Source organism: Cannabis sativa, chromosome 2 (assembly GCF_029168945.1).
Source record: "Cannabis sativa cultivar Pink pepper isolate KNU-18-1 chromosome 2, ASM2916894v1, whole genome shotgun sequence".
Taxonomy (NCBI): domain Eukaryota; kingdom Viridiplantae; phylum Streptophyta; class Magnoliopsida; order Rosales; family Cannabaceae; genus Cannabis; species Cannabis sativa.
In genome coordinates, this window is record NC_083602.1 from 15,469,838 (window position 1) to 15,491,934 (window position 22,097).

General features: G+C 35.4%; 2 protein-coding genes across 2 annotated transcripts; both read left to right on the plus strand.

Annotated features, from left to right (window-relative positions):
- Window positions 1-10,462: 10,462 nt before the first annotated feature.
- LOC115720736 (cysteine desulfurase 1, chloroplastic) lies at window positions 10,463-15,206 on the plus strand. Its single transcript, XM_061110168.1, has 10 exons — window positions 10,463-10,770; window positions 11,109-11,242; window positions 11,479-11,638; window positions 12,491-12,677; window positions 12,877-13,022; window positions 13,096-13,168; window positions 13,313-13,376; window positions 13,457-13,556; window positions 14,571-14,729; window positions 14,847-15,206. The coding sequence occupies exons 1-10, from the start codon at window positions 10,549-10,551 to the stop codon at window positions 15,015-15,017; spliced, it is 1,416 nt and encodes a 471-aa protein (XP_060966151.1). The 5' UTR covers window positions 10,463-10,548; the 3' UTR covers window positions 15,018-15,206.
- A 1,564-nt stretch (window positions 15,207-16,770) lies between these two features.
- Window positions 16,771-21,136, plus strand: LOC133034779 (putative disease resistance RPP13-like protein 1). Its single transcript, XM_061110169.1, has 3 exons — window positions 16,771-17,332; window positions 17,425-20,587; window positions 20,723-21,136. Exons 1-3 carry the CDS (start codon window positions 16,960-16,962, stop codon window positions 20,733-20,735), a joined length of 3,549 nt encoding a protein of 1,182 aa, XP_060966152.1. The 5' UTR covers window positions 16,771-16,959; the 3' UTR covers window positions 20,736-21,136.
- Window positions 21,137-22,097: the final 961 nt, after the last annotated feature.

Here is a 22,097-nt window from a genome sequence, read left to right on the forward strand (position 1 = left end):
AAAAAAAGTAATAACAACAAACAAAAATCAAATCAAATTCAAACAAACCCAAATTCAAGATGTTGATCGAGATTTTTAACAACTAATTAATTAGAGTTGTTTAAATTATTAGAAGAAACTAGGGGTGTTCACGGATTGGTTAGGTCCAAGTTTTTAATTTTTTTCAAACCAAACTACTATTACGATTTTTTAAAAATTCAAAATCAAATCAGACCAATGAAATAATCAAACAAAACTAAACCACTAAAAAATATATTGGTTTGGTTCGAACCATGATTTGTATTTGTAGTTGTTCTATTTTTTTTTTTACAATAATTGTTCATTTTTTCGATAATTTTTTTTACTTTTAATAAGTTTATAATACATAAGTGACAATAAAAATTTATTATTGTAACAATATAAACTCAATATCAATATTCTACTTAAAGTTGTTCCCAAATATCAACATTTTGTCCAAAAAAAAATTAAGTATATATATTATTATACGGATTGGTTTGGTTTGAACCTCTATCAAGATTTTTAAAACTGTTACTGAGCTAGAGAATTTAAAATGGTTCGGATTGATCAAATCATTCACACCAAATTCATTTGGTCTGGTTTCAAATGGGTTGGTGCGGATTATTTGGAGTTTGGAACCACGGATTGCAGATTATATAAACACCCCTAGATGAATTTAATGGAAATATTTTTACGTGGTTTGGGCATTAATGAGTCTTAGTCCACAAGTCACTGTTATTTAATATAGTAGTTTTCTTACAGAGGGCGTTTACACCATTTTTTCGATCCCTTCTTCAAAATACAGTTAGGGTATTTATAGCCTCATAAAAAAGAAAAAAATATTACTATTGTCGCACGTGTGGAAGCATTACTTGCACAAGTTCTCAGATTCAGATAATAGGATATGTATGTCTGTTTGGTAGGTTGTATAGGCTTTTTCTAGGTGTTTGGTGAGATAAGCCCCTAACCTTTCTTGATTGATGCGACAGTTCATTATGCAGCCATCATAAGATTCATAGATCATAGTGTAATCGTAGAATAATGGATTTAATACATCTAACACATCTTTTCGAAACCATTCGTAGATATTTTTCCCATGCTGCATTTAATACATCTAACAAACGGACTTGGATGTTTTATCTAGCTCTTTGAGGTGGGCATAATTCTTAACTTAGCATGACGCGACTAAAGCTCTTGGAGGGGCTTCCCGAACATGACCATTTAGTCTCAGACTGTTGTCTTAAAAGGTTTACTTTAATTACTTTTGATTTAGGCTTTCCTCCCACCTGGCCGACTCTGGGATTGCCACGTGTATTAGGAAAAATCAGGGGTAACATATACCCCCCGTCTCATTTTGCACCTTTATAAAATGAGACTTGCTACTTGCCTCAAGGAGTGACGCCATCAAATATCATCATGCACGCGCGTGAAATAATCCACAACAACTATTGCATATTTGACTCTGCCTTTTCCCATTGGGAGAGATCCTATAAGGTCAATGCCCCATACCGCGAAGGGCCAAGGGCTTGTCATCAATGTGATTTCATTTGTGGGGCCCTTGGGATGTTTGCAAACCTTTGACATTGATCAAAATTTAGGACATAGTCTATGCAATCTTTCTTCATAGTGGGCCAGAAGTAGCCTTGTCTTAAGACCTTCTTAGAGAGGCTCAGAACCCCCGTATGATTTCCACAAAATCCTTCATGAATCTCTTGTACGATCTATTTAGCTTCGGAGTCCAAGACACACCTTAGGTATGGCATGCTTAGACCTTTCCGGTAAAGGATACCTTCTTTCATGAGATAACAGGAGGATTGATATTGTATTCTTCTGGAAGTTGCCTGATCTTGAGGCAATTCCCCCTTTGTCAAATAGTTAATGATCAGATTTATCCAACTTGATACACGTTCATTCGTCGTAATCTCAACCTTAGACGTAATACTTGGCGCCAAAGGGTACTCGACAAGAACTGCTCCCAACTTTTCTATTTCCCGATTTGGTGCTAACTTAGTTAAGTAGTCCGCATGAGCATCCTTTTCTCGAGAAATTTATTCAATTTTATAGCTCTTGAATTCTTGAGCAACTCCCTTGTGACTGAGACATAGGCATCCATCTTTTCTCCTCGGGTTTGATATTCTCCTAGCAGTTGGTTAAAAACCAGTTGAGAATCACTAAAAACTTCTACCTTGTGGGCTCCCACGACTTTGGCTAGTCTCAACCCCGCCAACAAGGCTTCATACTTAGCTTCATTGTTAGAAGCTGGAAATTTAAACCTTAACGTGACTTGGAGCTTCAACCCCTCTAGAGATATCATTGTTATTCATGCCCCAGATTTGTTCTCATTTGATGCACCATCAGCGTATACCCTCCAAGTGGGAATAACAGGGTCTGGTAAGTCAGTCGCTGCTTCCGTTTCATTCCATTCAACCATAAAGTCTGCGAGGACTTGCCCTTTAATTGAAATGCCAGAAACATACTGTATGTTAAACTGAATAAGCTCCATCGCCCATTTGAGGAGCCTCCCGAAGGCTTCTAGTTTTTGAAGGACTTGCCGGAGCGGATGGTTTGTGAATACTTCAATTGTATGCGCCTGAAAGTATGATCGCAACTTCCTTGATGCAATCAAAAGGCCAAAAGCTAACTTCTCAATTAAAAGGTATGGGATTTCGGCCCCTATCACCCGCTTACTGACGTAATATACTGGGTGCTAAACTTTTCCTTCCTCCTGGACTAGGGATGCACTGACTGCATTCTCAGAGATGGCTAGGTATAAGTATAGATCCTCCCCGTGTACTGGTTTGGATAGGATTGGCTGCTTGGCCATATGTTCTGTCAATTTCTTGAATACTTCTTCGCATTCCCTAGTCAACTCGAACTTTTGACTTTTCTTCAGGATGATGAAAAATGGGATACACTTGTCAGTAGATTGGGAGATGAACTGGCTCAAAGCTGCTATTTTTCCTATTAAGCTTTGCACATCCTTATGTTTCTTAAACGAAGGCATATCTAGCAAGGCTTGTATTTTCTCTGGTTTGCTTCTATCCCTTGTTGGCTTACTATAAATCCCAGAAATTTTCCAAACTTGACACCAAAAGTGCATTTCTTGGGATTGAGCTTCATCGCGTACTTCCTTACTACTTCAAAACACTCTTTGAGAGTATCAAAGTGACCTTTACTCGTTTTAAATTTGACCAGCATGTCATCGACATATACCTCCATAGTTCTTCTTAACAAATTTTTAAACATCCGACTCACCATGAGCTGATATGTGGCTCCTGCATTTTTGGTCCAAAAGGCATGACTAGATAGCAATATACCCCTTTGTCATTTTGGAATCTGGTATATTCTTGATCTGCCACATGCATTTTAATCTGGTTGTATCCAGAGTACGCATCCATGAAGGACAATAGCTCAAACCCAAAGGTGGTGTCCACCATTTGATCAATTCTAGGTAACGGGAAGCAATCCTTTAGATAGGCCTTATTCAAATCCGTGAAGTCAATGCATATTCGCCATGTTCCATTCGGTTTGGTACTAGAAATGGGTTAGCCAGCCATTCTAAATAGTACACATCTTTGATGAAGGTGTTCAATAGCATCTTATCCACCTCCTTCTCAAAGGCTTCTAACTTTACCAGATCTAAATGGCGTCTTTTTGCTGTACCGGAGGCATTTTCTTGTTGACGTTTAAGACATGGGTGATCACATGCGGGCTTATTCCGGTCATATCTCCATGACACCATGCAAATACGTCTGTTGATTCTTTGATGGGACTTATAATTTCATTCCTTTTGTTAGGACCCAAGCCATTCCCTAAGTGGATAACTTTGGTTGGGTCTTGATCACAAATTCCTACTTCCTCAATCTCTTCCATAGGCTCCAAAACGGTCTCATAGCTAATGCGAGGATCCAACTCATCTTGTCCTTTTGGCAAGATTGTGTTTTCGATTGCTTGAACCATGAAAGTAGCTTGCTGGGTAGCCACATATAGCATTATTCTTATTTCCCTTTGATTTCCTCGAACAGTTCCTGTTGGATTTTATGCCCTAAATAAAACTCTTTACAATCTGATTAGTAATCAATATAAGAAATTTGAAGTGATTAATGTTTGCATGAATTTTACATGCTAATGGTTTAATATGTTTATTACTTTTACACACAGAATCAGTTAAATCCAGATCATATGTTTATTCACAGTTACAGTATCGTCAACACAATGGAATGTGATTGTGATCATATGAATCAAAAGACTAAGTCCCTGTTTCATCAGTGTTTTGGATTTACACTGATGTGATAATCAGCGATGATGTGTACTTACACTTGGAGTAAGTGTTATGTTCTTTCCAGGACATTAGTAAAGTATACTAGTTTCGAATGTATGAAGTATACATTGGACTGGACCGATATTGCAACTAAGTTAAGATATTACAAACTTACTGTTATATATCTTTCCAAGTCAATATCAGTAGTTGATCTTAAGATTAAAAGAATCTAAATCCTGATATGCTTAGGCTCAACTCAGGAATACTATTCACGTTCTTTGATTTATTAGTTAAGCCTACTTTTGGGTCAGGGTGATACGTATATTTTGGGAACATGATAGTATGATTGAGTGGGAGTGCTGAACATAAATATGGAATCTATAGCTTCTACTAGTGTATAGAAGTCAAGTGATGATTCCCTTCGAGCTTAGCAAATAGAAGTAAATGGATGAGCTCTTGTTTAACTGACTAATTATTAGATCAGTAAACACCATTTACAGGTAGCTAAGTGTTTTAAGGGGCAAAATACATTAAGGGGTGAGAACGGTAAAATTATCCCATCTCGATGTAAATCATCTATATAGAGGATCTTTAAATCACAATAAAATTATAACAATGGTTAAATGAGATAGCATATTGATATCGTGGAACATATAATATGCTCTATATAAGTCTAAGAGATTCTAAGTTCTAAGAGTGGATTCAACGAAGAATTTATAAGTAGGAATTTACTTGGTAAATTTGGTTCACTTATTGGAAGCTCAGCATATAGATCCATGGTCCCCATTCTAGTTGAGAACATTCTTCTTGTAAGACTCATTAATTGATTCGTGATTGATCAATTATAATTCTAAAAGTTAGACTATGTCTAATTTATGAATTTTCACTAAGCAGGGGCGAAATTGTAAAGAAAAGAGATTCTAGGTTTATATATTTATTAATGGACTTTATATGTCTAGTTAATAATTAAATTAAATGACAATATTATTTAATAATCTATTTTAGTTATTAAATAATTAGTTTTGGCATTTAAATGGTTAGAATTGGAAAATTGGCATTTTTGAGAAAATAGAAATAAAATTTGTGAAACTGCAAAATCAAGTGGGCCCATTATGTACACCTTGGCCGGCCACTTGTTTGACTTTTTCAAATTAATATTTTCATTATTTTAATGCCAAATAATTACTAACCTAAACCTGGTAGTTGCCTATAAATAGAAAGTGATGGCTCAGTCAAAATCATAACTTTGAATAACCTTTTCTGACAGAAATTTCTCTCTTCAGAAAAACTGAGCCTTCCCTATTCTCTTCTATTGGCCGAAACCCCTCTTCTCTTTTCTCTTCCTAAATTTCGACCCTAGTGAAAGAGTGAGTGCCCACACACAGCAAGCAGTTGCTCAATCATAGATTGGAAGACTGTGAAGGATCAAACAAAGAAGAAGGACATTCGGGCTCAGATATTGATTATACTCTGCGACAGAAAGGATACAAGGGTTAGAGATCTGAGTGGAAGGAGACATTAATTCCGCTGCATCAATGTAAGGTTTTCTTAACTTTATATGTGTTTATTTTATCGTTTTAGAAAGTTCATATTTAGGGTGTTAAACAACATACTTGTGAGTAGATCTAAGATCCTGGTAAAATAAATTCCAACAGTTCCAACCCCCCCTCTACTTGAGTGGGGAATTTGAGGCACATGTGCCCGATTAAGGTAATGGCTCCAAAATCCACTAGGGCCGGGCATCCCAAAATCACATTGTAAGTTGTAGGGCAGTCTACTACAATGAAAGTGCAATACTTGAACATGCTCTGAGGGGTGTCCGAGCACAAGGTTATAGGGAGCCTTACCTTTCCCATAAGGACAAGGGTAGTTCCACTGAATCCCGTGAGTTGCAAACCACTCGGAGAGAGGTCTTAATCAGTGAGCCTGATGGTAATGAAAGCGTCTTAAACAAAAGGTTTACTGAATTTCCATTGTTCACCAGAATCTTGGCAACAATTTTGTTGGCAATGGGAGTTTCAATCACCAATGGGTCATGATGAGGGAAACACACTGTCTTGGCATCTTCTTCTATAAAGGTGATGAGTTGATCCATGAGTCGGGGCCTTTGCGTCGGGAGCTAGTTAACTTTCCATACTTCTCCATCATGATTCGAGGCTTACCATAACACTTCAACTCATTTTGTGTGGTTCTTCCAATATGTGGCCCTCCTGAGATCATTGCTACCCTTCCATTTGGTTTAGGAGGCTATCCGGGCACTGGATGGTGTTAGGGCAGGGTTCCTGAAGGAACTTGCACGTCTAGAACTTGAGCTCTGGGAGGCGCTGGTGCTCTGACTTGTCCCCTATTCATGTGCGCCAATCTGTCCTTTATCCATTTGTACAAGTGACCTAGCCTTATTAGGCTCTCAATCTCATCTTTCAAGTTTTTCCATTTATAGGTAGTATGTCCAATATCATTGTGATATTCACATCTTTTGTTGGGATCCCTTAGTAGTGGGTGTTTTGCCTTGTGGCCAAGTACAAACGTTCTTGGGTGTCCACTAAATCGATATAGTGAGTATACTAGGAGGTGTAACCTTTCTTTTTCCTTTTGTTCTCATTCCGTGTGCTTCCTTTTGACAACCTCTTACTTTGAGAGGTCTTAGTAGCTTCTGCTGCACTTGCTACAGGAGGTGTGGATTAAGCGGGATGCTGTGAGCTCACTCTAGGAGCCAAATTACCCCTTAGCGCTCTGAAACTAGACTGGGTTGGGGTAAGAGCAAGGTAGCGGGTATATCCTAGTGTTGCTGAAAATTTTACGTTGGGCGTTCCACTTGCCTGTGGCACAACAAGAAAGGTAATTCTTGGAAACTACATTTTGGGAGCATACCCTGGATCGTCGGTAGGGTAATATCCTCCGAAAGCAGTAATCTACGCTTCCTCTACATTGATATATTTTTGGACCCTCTTTTGGAAGTTCTGAAGACTAGCGGCTCCTTCTTGTTGAAGTTCATTCCAGAAAGGGTTCCTGTCCAGATACCAGCTTGTAGCAATGCAAATTATTGTCCATCATCCACTTTTCTTTATTTTGGAAGCTTCTTCCTAAAATCTTTTTATCGAAATTTTTAGAGTTTTAACTGGTAGTTGTTTAATGTTAGTCAAAGCGCTGACTTCAAGGTTTATTTTCCTAGTTGCCATGAACTGCCTTCTAAAACTAACTTGCAATTTGTTCTAATAGTCCATGGATCCAGGCTCCAGCTTTTTAAACCACTCCTCAGCGGATCGTCCTAATGTCAGCAGGAAACACAAACACTTTATGTTATTGCTGAATCTCATGACCGTCATTACGTGGTTTAATCTAGATAAGTGATCACTGAGATCTGAGTCCCCAGCGTATAAGGTCATTTCAAGAATTTTGAAATTCTTTGGGAGCTCCCCTTCAAGTATGTTTCTAGCACAATGTTCCCGATCCTCGCAATTAGACTCTGAATCATCTCCCTTTTGCCTCCGGGAGATTTTGGTTATATCTTTTCAGAGGATGGTGAGTTCAGCCAAGATGCCCTCATTCAATGCACTATCTAAGACTAGCATAATTTTCTTCTTTTGCTCGAAGTTATTTCTAAGATCACCGTGCTTAGTATTATCTTTTTGCCTCAGGTCGATAGGAGGATCCTTGTGACTCTTCCCTTTTCTCTCCCCCGACTTTTGGTGCACAGATACGCTTTTTCAATCTCCCGAATCTTGAGGACCAGCATTTCTCTTTGTAAATCATGTTATTGTAATTTTTATTTTTTTATTTTTGTGTATTTTGTAAAATAATTTCATATCTAATGTATATTAGTAGGAGATTATTTTATTATTGTCCTATGTAAGCATAGAAACTGAAATTTCCTTAATAAAAATATGGCTAATTAGGATTTTTGCCCCCTGAACTTTGACATGTACCAAATCATTGTTGGAAATTATTTTATCAGGATCTTAGATCTACTCACAAGTATGTTGATTAACACCCTAAATATGAACTTTCTAAAACGATGAAATAAACACATATAAAGTATGAGAAACTTTACATTGGGTGCAGCGGAATATAATGACTCCTTCCGTTCAGATATCTAGCCCTTGATTCCTTTCTGTAGCAGAGCATTATCAATATCTGAACCTGGATCTCTTTCTCTGATTCTTTAGTGCTGAAACTCCTTCTTGCTGAAAGTCTTTCTTCATGATCTTCCTCACTATGATTGAGGTATCACTTGCTGTGTGTGGGCACTACTCTAACACTAAGAAATTTCGAAATTGAAGAGGGAAGAAAGAGAAGAAGGTGGCGGCTAGGTATAGAGAGAGAAGACTCAGGTTTTTCTCTGAAGGAAAAAGTAGAAAATTTAGTGTGTGAATTTCCTGAAGCCTTCACTATCTATTTATAGCATTCCACTAGGGTTAGGTTTGAATTATTTGGCATTAAAATAATGAAAATATCAGTTTAAAAAATCATTCCAAGTGGCCGGCCATGTAGTGTAATGGGCCTTACTTGGATTTTGCAGTTTTCTAAATTCTGCATCTGATTTTCTCAAAAACGCCAATTTTCTAATTCAACCATTTAAATGCCAATTCTAACTATTTAATAACTATAAATAATTATTAAATAATATTGTCATTTATCATATTTACTAATTGAACCATACAAAGTATCATAATTAACAAATATGCCCCTAAAACTCTTTCTTTACAATTTCGCCCTTACTTAGTGAAAAATTCACAAATAGACATAGTCTAAATTGAGAATTATAATTGATTAATCAAAACCAATTATATGAGTCTTACAAGCAATATTATCTCAACTAGTGGGGGGACCATAGGTCTATATAACCGAGCTTTCAATAAGCAGATCAAGAATTTATAACCTAAATTCACTGACTTATTAATTCTTCGTTGAATCCACGCATAGAACTTAGAATTGCACTCTCAGTATATAGAATGCTCTATGTTCCATTATAAAGACACATCATTAGTTATCCATTGTTATAATCCTAATTTGATTAATGATCCTCTATATGAATGATCTACACTGTAAAGGGATTAGATTACCGTTACACCCTACAATGTATTTTATCCTTAAAACACTTAACCCCGTATAAATGATATTTCAGCTTATGTGAAATGAGATCTCCACCATTTATTTTCGTTTGGTCAAGCTCGAAGGAGATCATCTTTTACTTACTATTCGCAAGATAGAAGCTATAGATTCCATATTTATGTTAGCGCTCCCACTCAATTGCACTACCGTGTTCCCAAAATGTACGTATCACCCTGACCCAAAAGTAGGCTTAACTAACAAATCAAAGAACACGAATAACATCTTGAGATTGAGCCTAATCATAACAGGATTAAGATCATTTGATCTAGGATCAACTAGGCGATATTGACTTGAATAGATATTACGGTAAGTTTAATAAATCTAAGTCAAAGTTCAATATCGGTCCCTTTCGATGCATACTCCATGCATCCAACCTGAGCTTTACTTTAACCAATGCTCTGGAAAGAACATAGCATTTCTCCAAATGCAAGTAAACTCTGTTGTAGATTATCATATCAGTAAAACCCTGTGTCTGATAAATCTAGGAAACTTTATTCACATAGTCATGTTTACTTTCCAATATGTTGACAACATAATAAACAGGATCAAGTATGTGAAAAGGGTTTCAGATGAATTCATACATTATGTACATATAATCATGAAATAAATCATGTGAACCATGCAACATTAATTTCTGATCTATATTAATAAGTAAATCTGATTATATTGAAATGAGTTTTATTTAGGGCATAAAACCCAACAATCATGCCCCCTAAACTTTTAAGGCCATTGAAAATGCCCCCTGAACTATTGAGATTGTTGGATTTAAGGACTTTTGTCTAATTTTATTCAATTTTACTATTTCAATTATTGTTTATGTACTAAACCATGTTCTCCAAACTTTGATATCTACCAAATCATGCCCTTCGAACTTTGATATGCACTAAATTATACCCCCTGAACTTTCATCCATGTTAGACTTTTTTACTAAAATTAGAAAAAAATCCTTAAATCTAACAATCTCAATAGTTCAGAGGGCATTTTTAATAACCTTAAAAATTCAGGGGGCATAATTTAGTATATGTTAAAGTTCATGCACAAAAATCCTAATTAGCCTAAAAATATATATGAGAGGATACCTATATAGATGTGAGGTTAGGTAGTTTTGCTTGTAATATACCTTCCCACATATACTCTCTTCCTCTTTCAGACCACCTCCTTGAACTTCGGAGAGAGAAATGGCCATGGTCATGGAAGGTGCCACCTTTGCTGCTGCCGTCGCTACCAAATTCCCCTCCTTCAGAATCATCCGTACAAGAGCCACTTCCTCCTCCGCTTCTTCTCGGACCTTCCGAAGCTTCTCCGCCTCCGCTTCTACTCTCAAAGAGGGCGACCCACTCGCTCCTCTATCCGTTTCCCTCGGCCACCATACTCGACCCGATTTCCCAATTCTCCACCAGGTTTTTCTGCTTCATATATTTATGTATAAACGTTATCAGTGGATACAATTTTGTTCTTACCTGACTTCTTGTTTGGTGGTTACGGAGAAATTTCTAATTATTTGGAGAAAAACAGAAAAATGAGACTCTGTTTGTTATTAATTTTCTGTTTAGTTGGCGTAGATTTGTATGTTTGTGGGTGTTGGTTTATTCCATTGCTTTAGAATTGGATATTGAACTGTGGTGGACTACCACATAAAGTTGCCATTAAATATCTGGGAGTCCTATTCTATGCAAAATTATGTACTTGTTTATATATTTATTGTAATAACATGAAGTCTTGATATATGGTTTTGCAGGAAGTAAATGGCTCTAAACTTGTTTATTTAGATAATGCTGCTACTTCCCAGAAGCCTATAGCTGTAATGAAAGCTTTACAAACATATTACGAAGCTTACAATTCGAATGTGCATCGTGGGATTCATTCTTTAAGGTACTTATATATGCTTAATTGGTATGAAATTGAAAACTAAAAGTACTAGATTGTTTTGCGAAGTTATAGAAGAGGGAGATATTACCTTTTTTATGTGTGTTCAGTTTTACCATAGTAGTTGGGCTTTGCATAATTAAAAGGAGGAAAAAAAAGGGAAAGGATATGTGTTATGATTTATAGAAAAACTTGTGTATGCTACTGCTACTGATTTCCATTTTTTGTATTGATGAAAATAGTGCAAGAGCAACAGACGAGTATGAGTTGGCCAGAAAGAAGATTGCATCTTTTATCAATGCATCGGATTCTAGTGAGATTGTATTTACAAGAAATGCTACAGAAGCTATCAATCTAGTAGCTTATTCGTGGGGGCTCCAAAATTTAAAACAAGAAGATGAGGTAGATTTTTTCTTCTACTTTCTCTATACCTTTCTGTGTTTATGCTTCTTCTTCCAATAGTTTTATGAAAGTGACTTTACATGCTTTGCAATTTGCATTACATTTATGAATACAGAACGAAATGTTATCTTCAGATTTCATTGTTATCATGATATATTCCTGCTCTAAGTCATTTATATATATTTATATAAAGAGTACCAATATAGTAGTGATGTTTTTAATTATAGATGAGTTGCGACTCTGTTATGTTTTACACGAAGGTGTGTAACATTACAAGAACCTCCCACAATTTTTTATGAAATAGCCAATAGTTTAAGATGCCGGAATGAGGATTCAAACAACTTGTTGCATACGTGTTAACTTTAGGAGGTCCCTTGCAACTATATTATTCACTGTCATTTATCCAAGTACCAAAAATACTAAAATTTATCAATAGATAGTGATTAGAAACATTCAGGTTTTATATATTAATATATATCTTATGTTTATATATTTGTTTTTCATTATAAGAAACGAAACTAGCCTTTATAATGATAAACTAAAGTAAAACATTTTTCTCTTCATAGATATGTTTAAAAAATGATAAAATATTGTCAGTTCTCATTCATTATTTAGCTTTCTCTATATTCAACCAATTTTGGCATTGTTTTATGGTGCTTTCTCTCTCTGTGTAGGAGCTTTTTATTATGTTTTTTATATGAAGAACATTAATATTACAAATTGCTTTTAAGTAGTTGTAGCTTCTTTGTCACATTGTTTGATAGTTTTCTACTAAAAACTGTAATTTGACCCCATTACTTATCCTACTTAGTAGTCTTGACTGTTCGGAACTCATTCTTTTTTATCTTGCAGATTCTACTTACAGTTGCTGAACATCACAGTTCCATTGTTCCTTGGCAACTTGTAGCTCAAAAGACTGGTGCTGTTCTGAAATTTGTGAGCTTAAATCAAGATGAAGTTCCAGATATCAACATGTTGAAGGAAATGTTGTCCACAAAAACAAAACTTGTAGTGGTCCATCATGTCTCTAATGTTCTTGGTATGCTGTCTATTTGTTTTTGGTTTTCCTGGTTAGCCAGAAGCAGGCTTCCATAGCTGTCTCACATAAAATTTACTATTTTTGGATTTCGGAATGTTTGTTCAAATTACTGACATTGTTCATATTCTATGTAGTTTTTCTCAAGGAATCATACTTCAATTTATACTGTTGTATTGACATATTTTTTCTTCCTTTATAGCTTCTGTTCTTCCTGTTGAAGATATTGTTCTTTGGGCGCATGATGTTGGAGCAAAAGTGCTAGTTGATGCTTGTCAGAGTGTTCCACACATGGTGGTTGATGTTCAGAGCCTCAATGCCGATTTCCTTGTTGCTTCTTCTCACAAGGTTAGGGTAGTGCTTTACTTTTTCTAAATGTTAAGGTCATGGGCAAGTATATCAAGTTAAGCAAATGCTTCAGATGTGTGGGCCTACAGGCATTGGATTCTTGTATGGAAAGAGTCATCTCCTTTCTTCCATGCCTCCATTTTTAGGTAACTTACTCCTTTGAAAGTTGAGATGAGAACTTGTCTGTTTTGAAATTTGAAATTCTGTGTGCAAGAGTTTTTCGTGTCTATGCCCACAATGTAGGGGTTGGAGGTGCTTTTTGAAACTCATTCTGGTATTGATCTTTCTAGGTGGTGGAGAGATGATCTCTGATGTATTTCTAGATCATTCTACTTATGCAGAACCACCATCCAGGTTAGTAATTGTTTTGCAGGTTAGTTTACTTTGTGATACATGCACTGTTGTATTGATAATTAGCCTTTTCAATAAATCAGATTTGAGGCTGGCACACCAGCAATTGGAGAAGCAATAGGATTAGGTGCAGCAATTGATTATTTGACAGGAATCGGTATGCAAAAGATTCATGACTATGAGGTTAGTCCAAATTTACTGCTCTCAGCTGTTTTTCTTACTGAAGAGAAGGTAGACATTAGCCTAATATCTTAAATAAGCTTGTACCCAAGGTTTCCTCATATCCATCTAATAAGACTCAAACGGCAAGAAAAGAATAAGCTCGATGGGAAAATGTGAAAAAAATACAACTGTCGTGGATATTTGAGAGCCTGCCTTCTTCTTGAACCAAGGCTCTACAAAGAAACTCCAGAAAAGTCTCTAATGACCCTTTTCTATATGAATGCCTCTCATCTTATTCCCATTAAGTTCTACTAAAAGGATTGGGCCGAATACAAGGATAGTATTGGATACATTTTTACTTAGGTAATTGTTTTAAATATTCAAGTCAGACCTGTAATCTAACATGTCACCCAAAAGCCTCACCTAAGCTCCAAAACTAGTCGAGCTAGTAATGTTTTGCTTCTGCTGTTTCTTGTTACACCTGGAATAGAACATAGTTGGGGGCTTATCACCCTCAATATCATTGTCAGGAAAAGTTTGTTATACCTTGGTCTAGGAATTTAATGCTTAAAAGTTGCTCCTAAATAATATTCATTAAATTATGTAAATATTGTGTCAGCGTGATTCAGAATGGAGATGAGAATATTCTTTCTTTTCCAGAATTAGGGGAAAACATTATACTTGGTTCATTGAGTCTTGTGGACTTTTAGAGAATTCTTGTGTTGGCAGATTCTTTTAATGATGAACACTTCAATCTTGGTTGCATAGTTTTTCTTATGATTAGCATATAAAAATTTATTCCAAAGTTCTGAACCCGAGTCCAGAGTCCAGGTTTCTTTCATGAGCAAATGCTGTCATATTTTTAATCTAATGTTCCACATGTTCTCTTTTTCAGTATCCTGAAATAAATAATTAATTGGTCCTACTTTCTCTAGGATAGACACAGGTCAGGGTTTGACTCAAAAGACGTAAAAATGCATAGAAAGAAAAAACAATATATCAGTTTATTTATACATTGAGGAAATCCTTTTACAGGTTGAGTTGGCAGAATACCTATATGAAAGCCTCCGATCAGTCCCTAATGTCCGCATTTATGGTCCAGTGCCAACAAAAAATGCTCCTCGGGCAGCACTTTGTTCATTCAATGTCGAAAACATTCACCCAACAGATATTGCCACATTTCTTGACCAACAGGTATGAAAAGAATGAGGCTTTATTTTTTTTAAGATATAGTAAAGTATAAAAGAAAGATGAGAAAATTAATGTAATAAGTAGGAGAGATGGCTTCCATTCTAACATTTACAGTTTCAGCATGGTGTTGCCATCAGATCAGGCCATCACTGTGCCCAGCCCCTGCATCGGTATTTAGGAATCAATGCAAGTGCACGAGTAAGTCTTTACTTTTATAACACTAAAGAGGATGTAGACAGCTTCATTCAGGCTCTTAGCGACACAGTGAACTTCTTCAACTCTTTTAAGTAATCTTTATCTCTCTCCTCCTTTAAATCTTGCCTACTGTAATTTCTTTTTTGTTTTATTTTTAATTTTCTCCTGTATGCTTAGAATGAACTATATTATAAAAAAGTTGTGTAGTTTTTTAATGTTGCTTATACATCAAATCTGTATTTACTTTGTGCACATAGTGAAGAGAGGAAGCAATTAATTGGGACAGCAGATTTTTGTTCTTTTCCTTTAGTTGCTTTCTATGCATCTCTCACATTTTCATGATTTTCCCACAACACCAAGACCATCATCACCACCACATTTTTGTTAAGAATCTGTCTCTTTATTCTTGAAGTGAATCCAAGTTTCAAGTCTTCACTCAAGGATTTTTTTGGGTTCTTCGAGAACAAAATATATCGATAAGAACTTGGCTGTTTATATTGTGACGTGGGTTGTTTTTTAATATTTAATTAAGACGAAGCAATACCATGTGTGAGAAACCTTACCTAAATGGTGTTAAAAGAGAATTCATGCAACACCAAACAATACCCACTTGTGATTTCTTATATTCTATGTTGTGGTTCACTGTAAAATATATGCGTACGAACAATTCTAAATATAATACTGAATTGTGCAGCTCCAACCATTCATACAAATTCTCATATTTTTATGATATTTTTATGTGGGTTAAATTATCCTCATATTTAAATGTTGAGATCGTTAAATTATTCTCTTATTTAAATGTTGTGAAGGGTTGAGTATCTATCCAATTCAACTTTTTTTCTCTTCATTCAATCCAATTCAATTAGTAATTAGATTTGGAAAATTATCATCATTACAATGTAATGCAATTAAAAGTTTCAAATAATTAAAACAAAATATTTCTAAATAATAAAATAAAACAAAATACATTGAAAATAAATACACAAAACAACCAACTGTTACAAATTTAACACAAAAAAAAAATCCAATAAAAATATAATTAATAAATTTTATATTTTTTTATTATATAAATAAATATAAATAATTTTTTAACATATATATGTGATTGGATTGGATTTTTTTTAATTGAATTTTGAGATTAACATTCAATAATTGATCTAATCCAATTAGAATCCAACTTTTAGCATCCAATCTAATTGTAATTAAATATTCAATTTTTTGTAATTAAATTGGATTTGATCAGTTTGGTTCATTTGAATTAGATTGAATGTTGCCTACCCCTTAAATTGTGATCGAATATCATTGACTTACTTCATACTTTATATTTGATCTGATTTTGATCTCACACCATACTACCATAATCTATAATTGACTTACTCCATACTCAATAGTAATTAGTCTATTTCGTTTAATCTACTTTACTGTTTATTATATATATTGAGGATGAGTTGACTATCATCATGATGCCAATAAACTAGGCGTTTGGTTGGGAGGAATGAAAATATAGGAATGAGAATGAGAATAGGAATGGAATAAAATTTAAAATGCATAAAAAAAATTGATAAAAAAATCATTAAATTTTTTTTCTTGTTACATTGGAATGGTCATTCCTTTCTTTGTAAAATGGAATAGTCATTCCACCAAAATGGTGGAAAGAGCATTCCATTGGAATGCTATTCCAATACATTAAAATGCAACCAAACAAAAGAATGGAATAAAAATTATTTCCTTTCCATTCCATTCTATTTCATTACCTCCAACCAAACGCCACCTAATATTCCTCCTCCTCCTATAACTATAAAATAATAACACAATTATCTGCACCTCAATTAATGAATCTGACTTTATAAAATTGCACACTCAAAAAGCAATACACCAATTAATTTTCACCATCCACATGCTTTACACAACTATTAATTAAGCCAAGCCAACAACTTCTCAGTCATAACTTTTGACAAATAACAAAACTCTTTCACACAGAGAGGGTATTGATCATTTAACATAGCAGAGAAATACCAGATCAAGAACATAGTTGATAATGGCTGAAGCTTTTCTCACTGTTTTGTATGAAAAGCTATTTGAAAGGATGGACTCTCCAGCGTTTGCCAACTTCTTCCTGGAAAAAAGATCAATTTGTGAGCAGCTAAGGGAGTTGAACCTTAAGCTAAAGACAACTAGTCTACTGGTCAATGATGCCGAAGAGAGGCAACTCGAGGAGCCGGATGTGAAGGAATGGTTGGATGATCTCAAACATGTAATTTACAGAGCACAAGACATGGTGGACCACGTTGACTATCAACTCCTATCCAACAGCCTTGGACATGAATCTTATAGTACTGATACAACTACTGTGCTTATGAAAATGAAGTTCTTCCTCTCTTCAATGACTGAATTTGACAGAACTATTCAAGGTGATCATTTATAGAATATTTATGAGAACAAAAATATTATTATGAGAACAAAAAAACTTGTAACTAATAACATCTTTTATTCCCTTGGGCAGCTGAGATAGCTAAGATCTTGGTTGATACAAACCTTCTTTTACAGAAAAGGGTTCTCCTAGGTTTGAAAGAAGATAATCAGAACACTATACCTTCACAAAGATCAGTTGTTCCACTAAGAGAACAACAACGAGTTCATGTACATGGAAGAGATGATGATAAAGACAAGATAATGGAATGGCTGATAACAAATGGAACATTAGGTAGTGAAAAGATTGGTGTGCTTCCAATAGTAGGCATGGGTGGAATTGGCAAGACCGCTCTGGCTCGCCTTGTTTACAATGATACAAAATTAAAGGAACATGGTTTCGAGCTTAAACTGTGGGCTACTGTATCAGCTGAGTTTGATGTTGTAAGAGCAATGAGGATTATTTTGCAGGCTGCTACTAATTCATATCTCACTGCTGACATCAATGTTTCAATTAAGGAACTTCAAGATAGAATAAAAGATGCCTTGAGAGGCAAGAAATTTCTCCTTGTTCTTGACAATGTATGGGATGAAAATGAACACAACTGGAATGTCCTAAAACTGGTCTTTACATCTGGTGCGCGTGACAGCAAGATTATCGTGACTACACACAGCCAACAAGTTGCCAAAATTGTAGGAAGTGGGAAAACTTATGAACTATCACAAGTATCTCCTGGCTATTGCTGGAAAATATTTATTGATCATGCCTTCAATGGAGACTTGGAGTCAAATAAACATTTGCAAGAAGTTGGAAAAAAGATTGTAGTTGAGAAATGCAAGGGCCTCCCACTAGCTGTCATATCTCTTGGTGGTCTTCTACGATTCGAAAATAATTCAAACATATGGGAGAAGATCTTAAGGAATCATGTTTGGGAATGGTACGAATGCCCGAACAATAATATCGTTCCTTCGTTATGGTTGAGTTATCTTTATCTTCCTTCATATTTAAAACAATGTTTTGCTTACTGCTCTATGTTTCCTAAGAATCATGAATTTGAGAAGGAAAGAATGGTCTTATTGTGGATGGCAGAAGGCTTTTTGGAAGATAACCAATTAGAAAAGAGATTAGAAGAAGCTGGTGAAGAATATTTTGACAATCTAGTTTCAAGGTCATTATTCCAAAGATCAAGTAGAGATGACTCCAAATTTATCATGCATGATTTGGTGCATGACTTAGCTATGTTTGTCTCAGGAGAATTCTGTATGGCAGTAGAGGACAATAATAGCTCAGAGCTTCTCTCGAATAAGATTCGCCATTTATCACACACAACAACATCTGTTACTAACTGTGACTCAGTTAGGAACGGTCTATCAAGAGCACTGAATTTGCGTACATGGGCAGAACTAAGTACAATAACATCACACAATGAGATCACTATAGAATTTTTTCTAGCAACAAAATTCTTAAGAGTACTATCTCTGCTTAGTTTTTCTATGCCAGCCATGTTGCCTGATTCAATTAGTAAACTTAAACATTTAAGGTATCTAGACTTATCTCAAAATTTGATAATAGAGTTACCTTCATCTATCTGCATGTTATATAATTTGCAGACACTGCTACTGTCATGTTGCATAAGCCTTAGAAGATTGCCAAAGGACTTGGGAAGACTAATAAACTTGCGTCATCTCGACACTATTGGCTCGCCACTAGAAGAAATGCCTCCACATATGGGCAATTTGAAGAAGTTGCAAGTATTACATGAATTTGTTTTGGGTAAAGGACATGACAATGCTTCAACCATTAGAGAGCTGGGAGAGCTTCACCAGTTAAGTGGAGAACTTTATATTTTGGGTTTGCAAAATGTAGCTAATGTAAATGATGCTCTTGAAGCTAATCTGAGGTATAAGGAGAAACTCACTGGCCTAACTTTGTATTGGTTGGGTGAGACCATGGACACAAGAAGAGAAAGGGAGGTACTTGAAGCACTGCAACCTCACACAAACTTGAAGAAACTTATAATTTATTCATATGCCGGTTTTAGTTTCCCTAATTGGATTGGAGATTCATCATTCTCAAATATAGTGTCAATTCATCTGAGTCATAATAAATATTGTTGGTCCTTGCCATCACTGGGGCAGTTACCTTCACTTCAAAAGCTTGAGATCCAAAGTTTTCATGGGGTGGAGACAATAGGCGCTGAGTTTTATTATGGAAATAACCCATCCAATAATATTACTCCATTTCAGTCCATAGTAACTTTGATTTTTCATGACATGTTAGCTTGGAAGGAGTGGTCTACTGTTGGAGGTGATGACAGAGATGGTGGGGTACTTAGACCTTTCCCTTCTCTGAAAACGCTTAGCTTAAATGGTTGCCCAAACTTGAGTGGGAGCTTACCTGATCTTTACACATTAGAAAGCCTCCATATTTCAGGTATATATGGCAGTTATTTTCCAGAACCACGCTCCTACTCAAGTCTCCACAAGTTGTTGTGCAAGAAACTAGAATTCCCAGGGAGCCATTGTTATGTTTCTGTTACAGAGTTAAGAATTCAATACTGTGACTCGGTTAAATCATTCCCTTTAGACTACTTCCCAAGTCTGAAGAAGCTGATCTTTTTCGATTGTTCAAGCTTGGAATCGGTTACCTTTTCAGAAGAAAATGGCATTTCAGACCTTCGTTCGCTCATTGTTTTGGAACTTTACAATTGTAGAAATGTCACGGCATTGCCTCAACACATGCAAAAGCTTCTTCCATCTCTTACTACATTAAAAATCTACCATTGTCAAGATATAAAGTTATTTCCTCAAGAAGGATTGCCATCTAATCTAAAAGAGCTTCATCTCTGTAATTGCAGTCAACTGGTGGCACAACACAAACAATGGGGTCTGCAAGGACTAAGCTCTCTCAACAAACTAAGCATTGGTGGATATGATGATGATGATGAAGAAGTACTCGAATCATTTCTGGAGGGGTTGCTTCCCATCTCTTTAACTGAATTGTCATTGAGTTATATTCCAAACTTACAAAAACTTAACGACAATGCCTTTCAACACGTTGCATCTCTTCATAAGTTGTCACTGCAAAGTTGCAAGAATCTGCAAGTTCTGTCAGAGCAAGTGTTCATGGGTACTTCTCTACGCTCTTTGTTCATCAGTGGATGTCCTATTCTTGAAAATAGGTACCAACCAAGGAGAGGGGAAGATTGGCATAAGATTTCTCACATTCCTCACATATCCATTGGTCACTGGTCAAGGTCAGTAATAAATGAATTCTACTTAATTTGACACATTTTTCATGTAAAGAACAGTCTCTTTTTCTAGTATAAATTTTGTGTTTATGTTAATTTTAGAAAACTAAACTAGCTTTCATATTCTAATACATATTACAGGATCGAAGAATAAGATATATGAGGAGTACTCAAGGATGGAATAGAGACCATCTCATTTGAATCCATGCAAAACAAAGTTTGTCCAATGTATTTATGTGGTGATGCAGAGCTGGTTACAAGAGTTGAATGCAGTAATAATAGCTTGCTTATTAATAATTTTTTGGAAATATAATGAACTTTTTTACTATTGAATAGCCTTAGAGAAGATACAGAACTTAAAAAATTTGTCTCTAATTTCTGCCAATGGACATTGGACACTGTTTCCTGATACTACTTACCGAGTGTCTTGTTCAATATAGATACCAAGTCAGCATACACACCAGTTACTTCCTACCACCATTTTTGGTAGTGAAAATCTGTACTTTAATTTTCTTATTAAGTAATAAGTAATATTGCACCCCTTTCTACATTAAACTCTTTCCTTAAAATGCTAAGTTTCAGTAATTCTATTTCAAGAGGGAGCTACAGGTCAAGCTCTAATGGTGGGACTCATACTTGGAATGAACTTAGCAGTTGGGCAAATGAGAATATGAGATGGGGCAACCTGTCAGAACTTTCTATTTTGCAATAAGTTAAATACTGAGAATATTTATATATATGTTTTGTAAATATTTGTTGCAAGGATAGAGGTTCACTGCTAACAATACATAGTAATGTTTCCATATTACTATTGTTAGGGACTGCTCTTGTTCTTCCATCAAGAGAAGAATAACATAAAAACTTTATCTTTGTGATATCTAATGTGTCAAATAATTAATAACAGAGACATCTTACTCTTATCAACAGCCAATCCCAGAGTTCTCTGCTTATCAATTACTTGAACCAAATGAAAACCGAAGTTTCCAGCAAAGATACTAGTGAAATAACTGAAAAATAGCTTAGATATGAGGCAGATGATAGAATTGAAAATAATAACTACATTAATTACATCATGTAGTTAACATTTAACAATGCAATAAACATTGAAAAATAATGGAATATCTCTCTATTGTTGATCCAGGGGAAAAATTGAAGAAAAAAAAATGGTATAGTAACTAATTATAGTCTAAGGCCTCCCCTTCTAGTCATACCAAAATGAGGCCCATAATTCTCAGAAAGCTAAAACCAATTACTTATGTTTGGAACTGTACACAAAATTTGTGCAACTCAGTTCACTGCCTGATATAAAGGCTCTGTTATCGTTATGTACATATTAGTTTGGTATACACTTGGTTTCTTCCAATATCAAGGTAGATTAATCTTTATTGTAAGAAAATATAAGGGTAAATTTAGACCCCGTGTTTTGCAAAAGTTACCAATTAAACTTTCTGTTTTGTTAAATGGCAAAATGAACTCTGTATTTTCTAAAATAGTACAAATAGGACCCTTAATAGAT

Excerpts from the sequence above, each read along its gene's own strand:
- LOC115720736 (XM_061110168.1), top strand. The coding sequence starts at position 10,549 with ATGGCCATGGTCATGGAAGGTGCCACCTTTGCTGCTGCCGTCGCTACC. Across the intron at positions 10,771-11,108 it reads ATTTCCCAATTCTCCACCAG|GAAGTAAATGGCTCTAAACT; the intron begins GTTTTTCTGCTT and ends ATGGTTTTGCAG. Across the intron at positions 12,678-12,876 it reads TCATGTCTCTAATGTTCTTG|CTTCTGTTCTTCCTGTTGAA; the intron begins GTATGCTGTCTA and ends CTTCCTTTATAG.
- LOC133034779 (XM_061110169.1), top strand. The coding sequence starts at position 16,960 with ATGGCTGAAGCTTTTCTCACTGTTTTGTATGAAAAGCTATTTGAAAGG. Across the intron at positions 17,333-17,424 it reads ATTTGACAGAACTATTCAAG|CTGAGATAGCTAAGATCTTG; the intron begins GTGATCATTTAT and ends TCCCTTGGGCAG.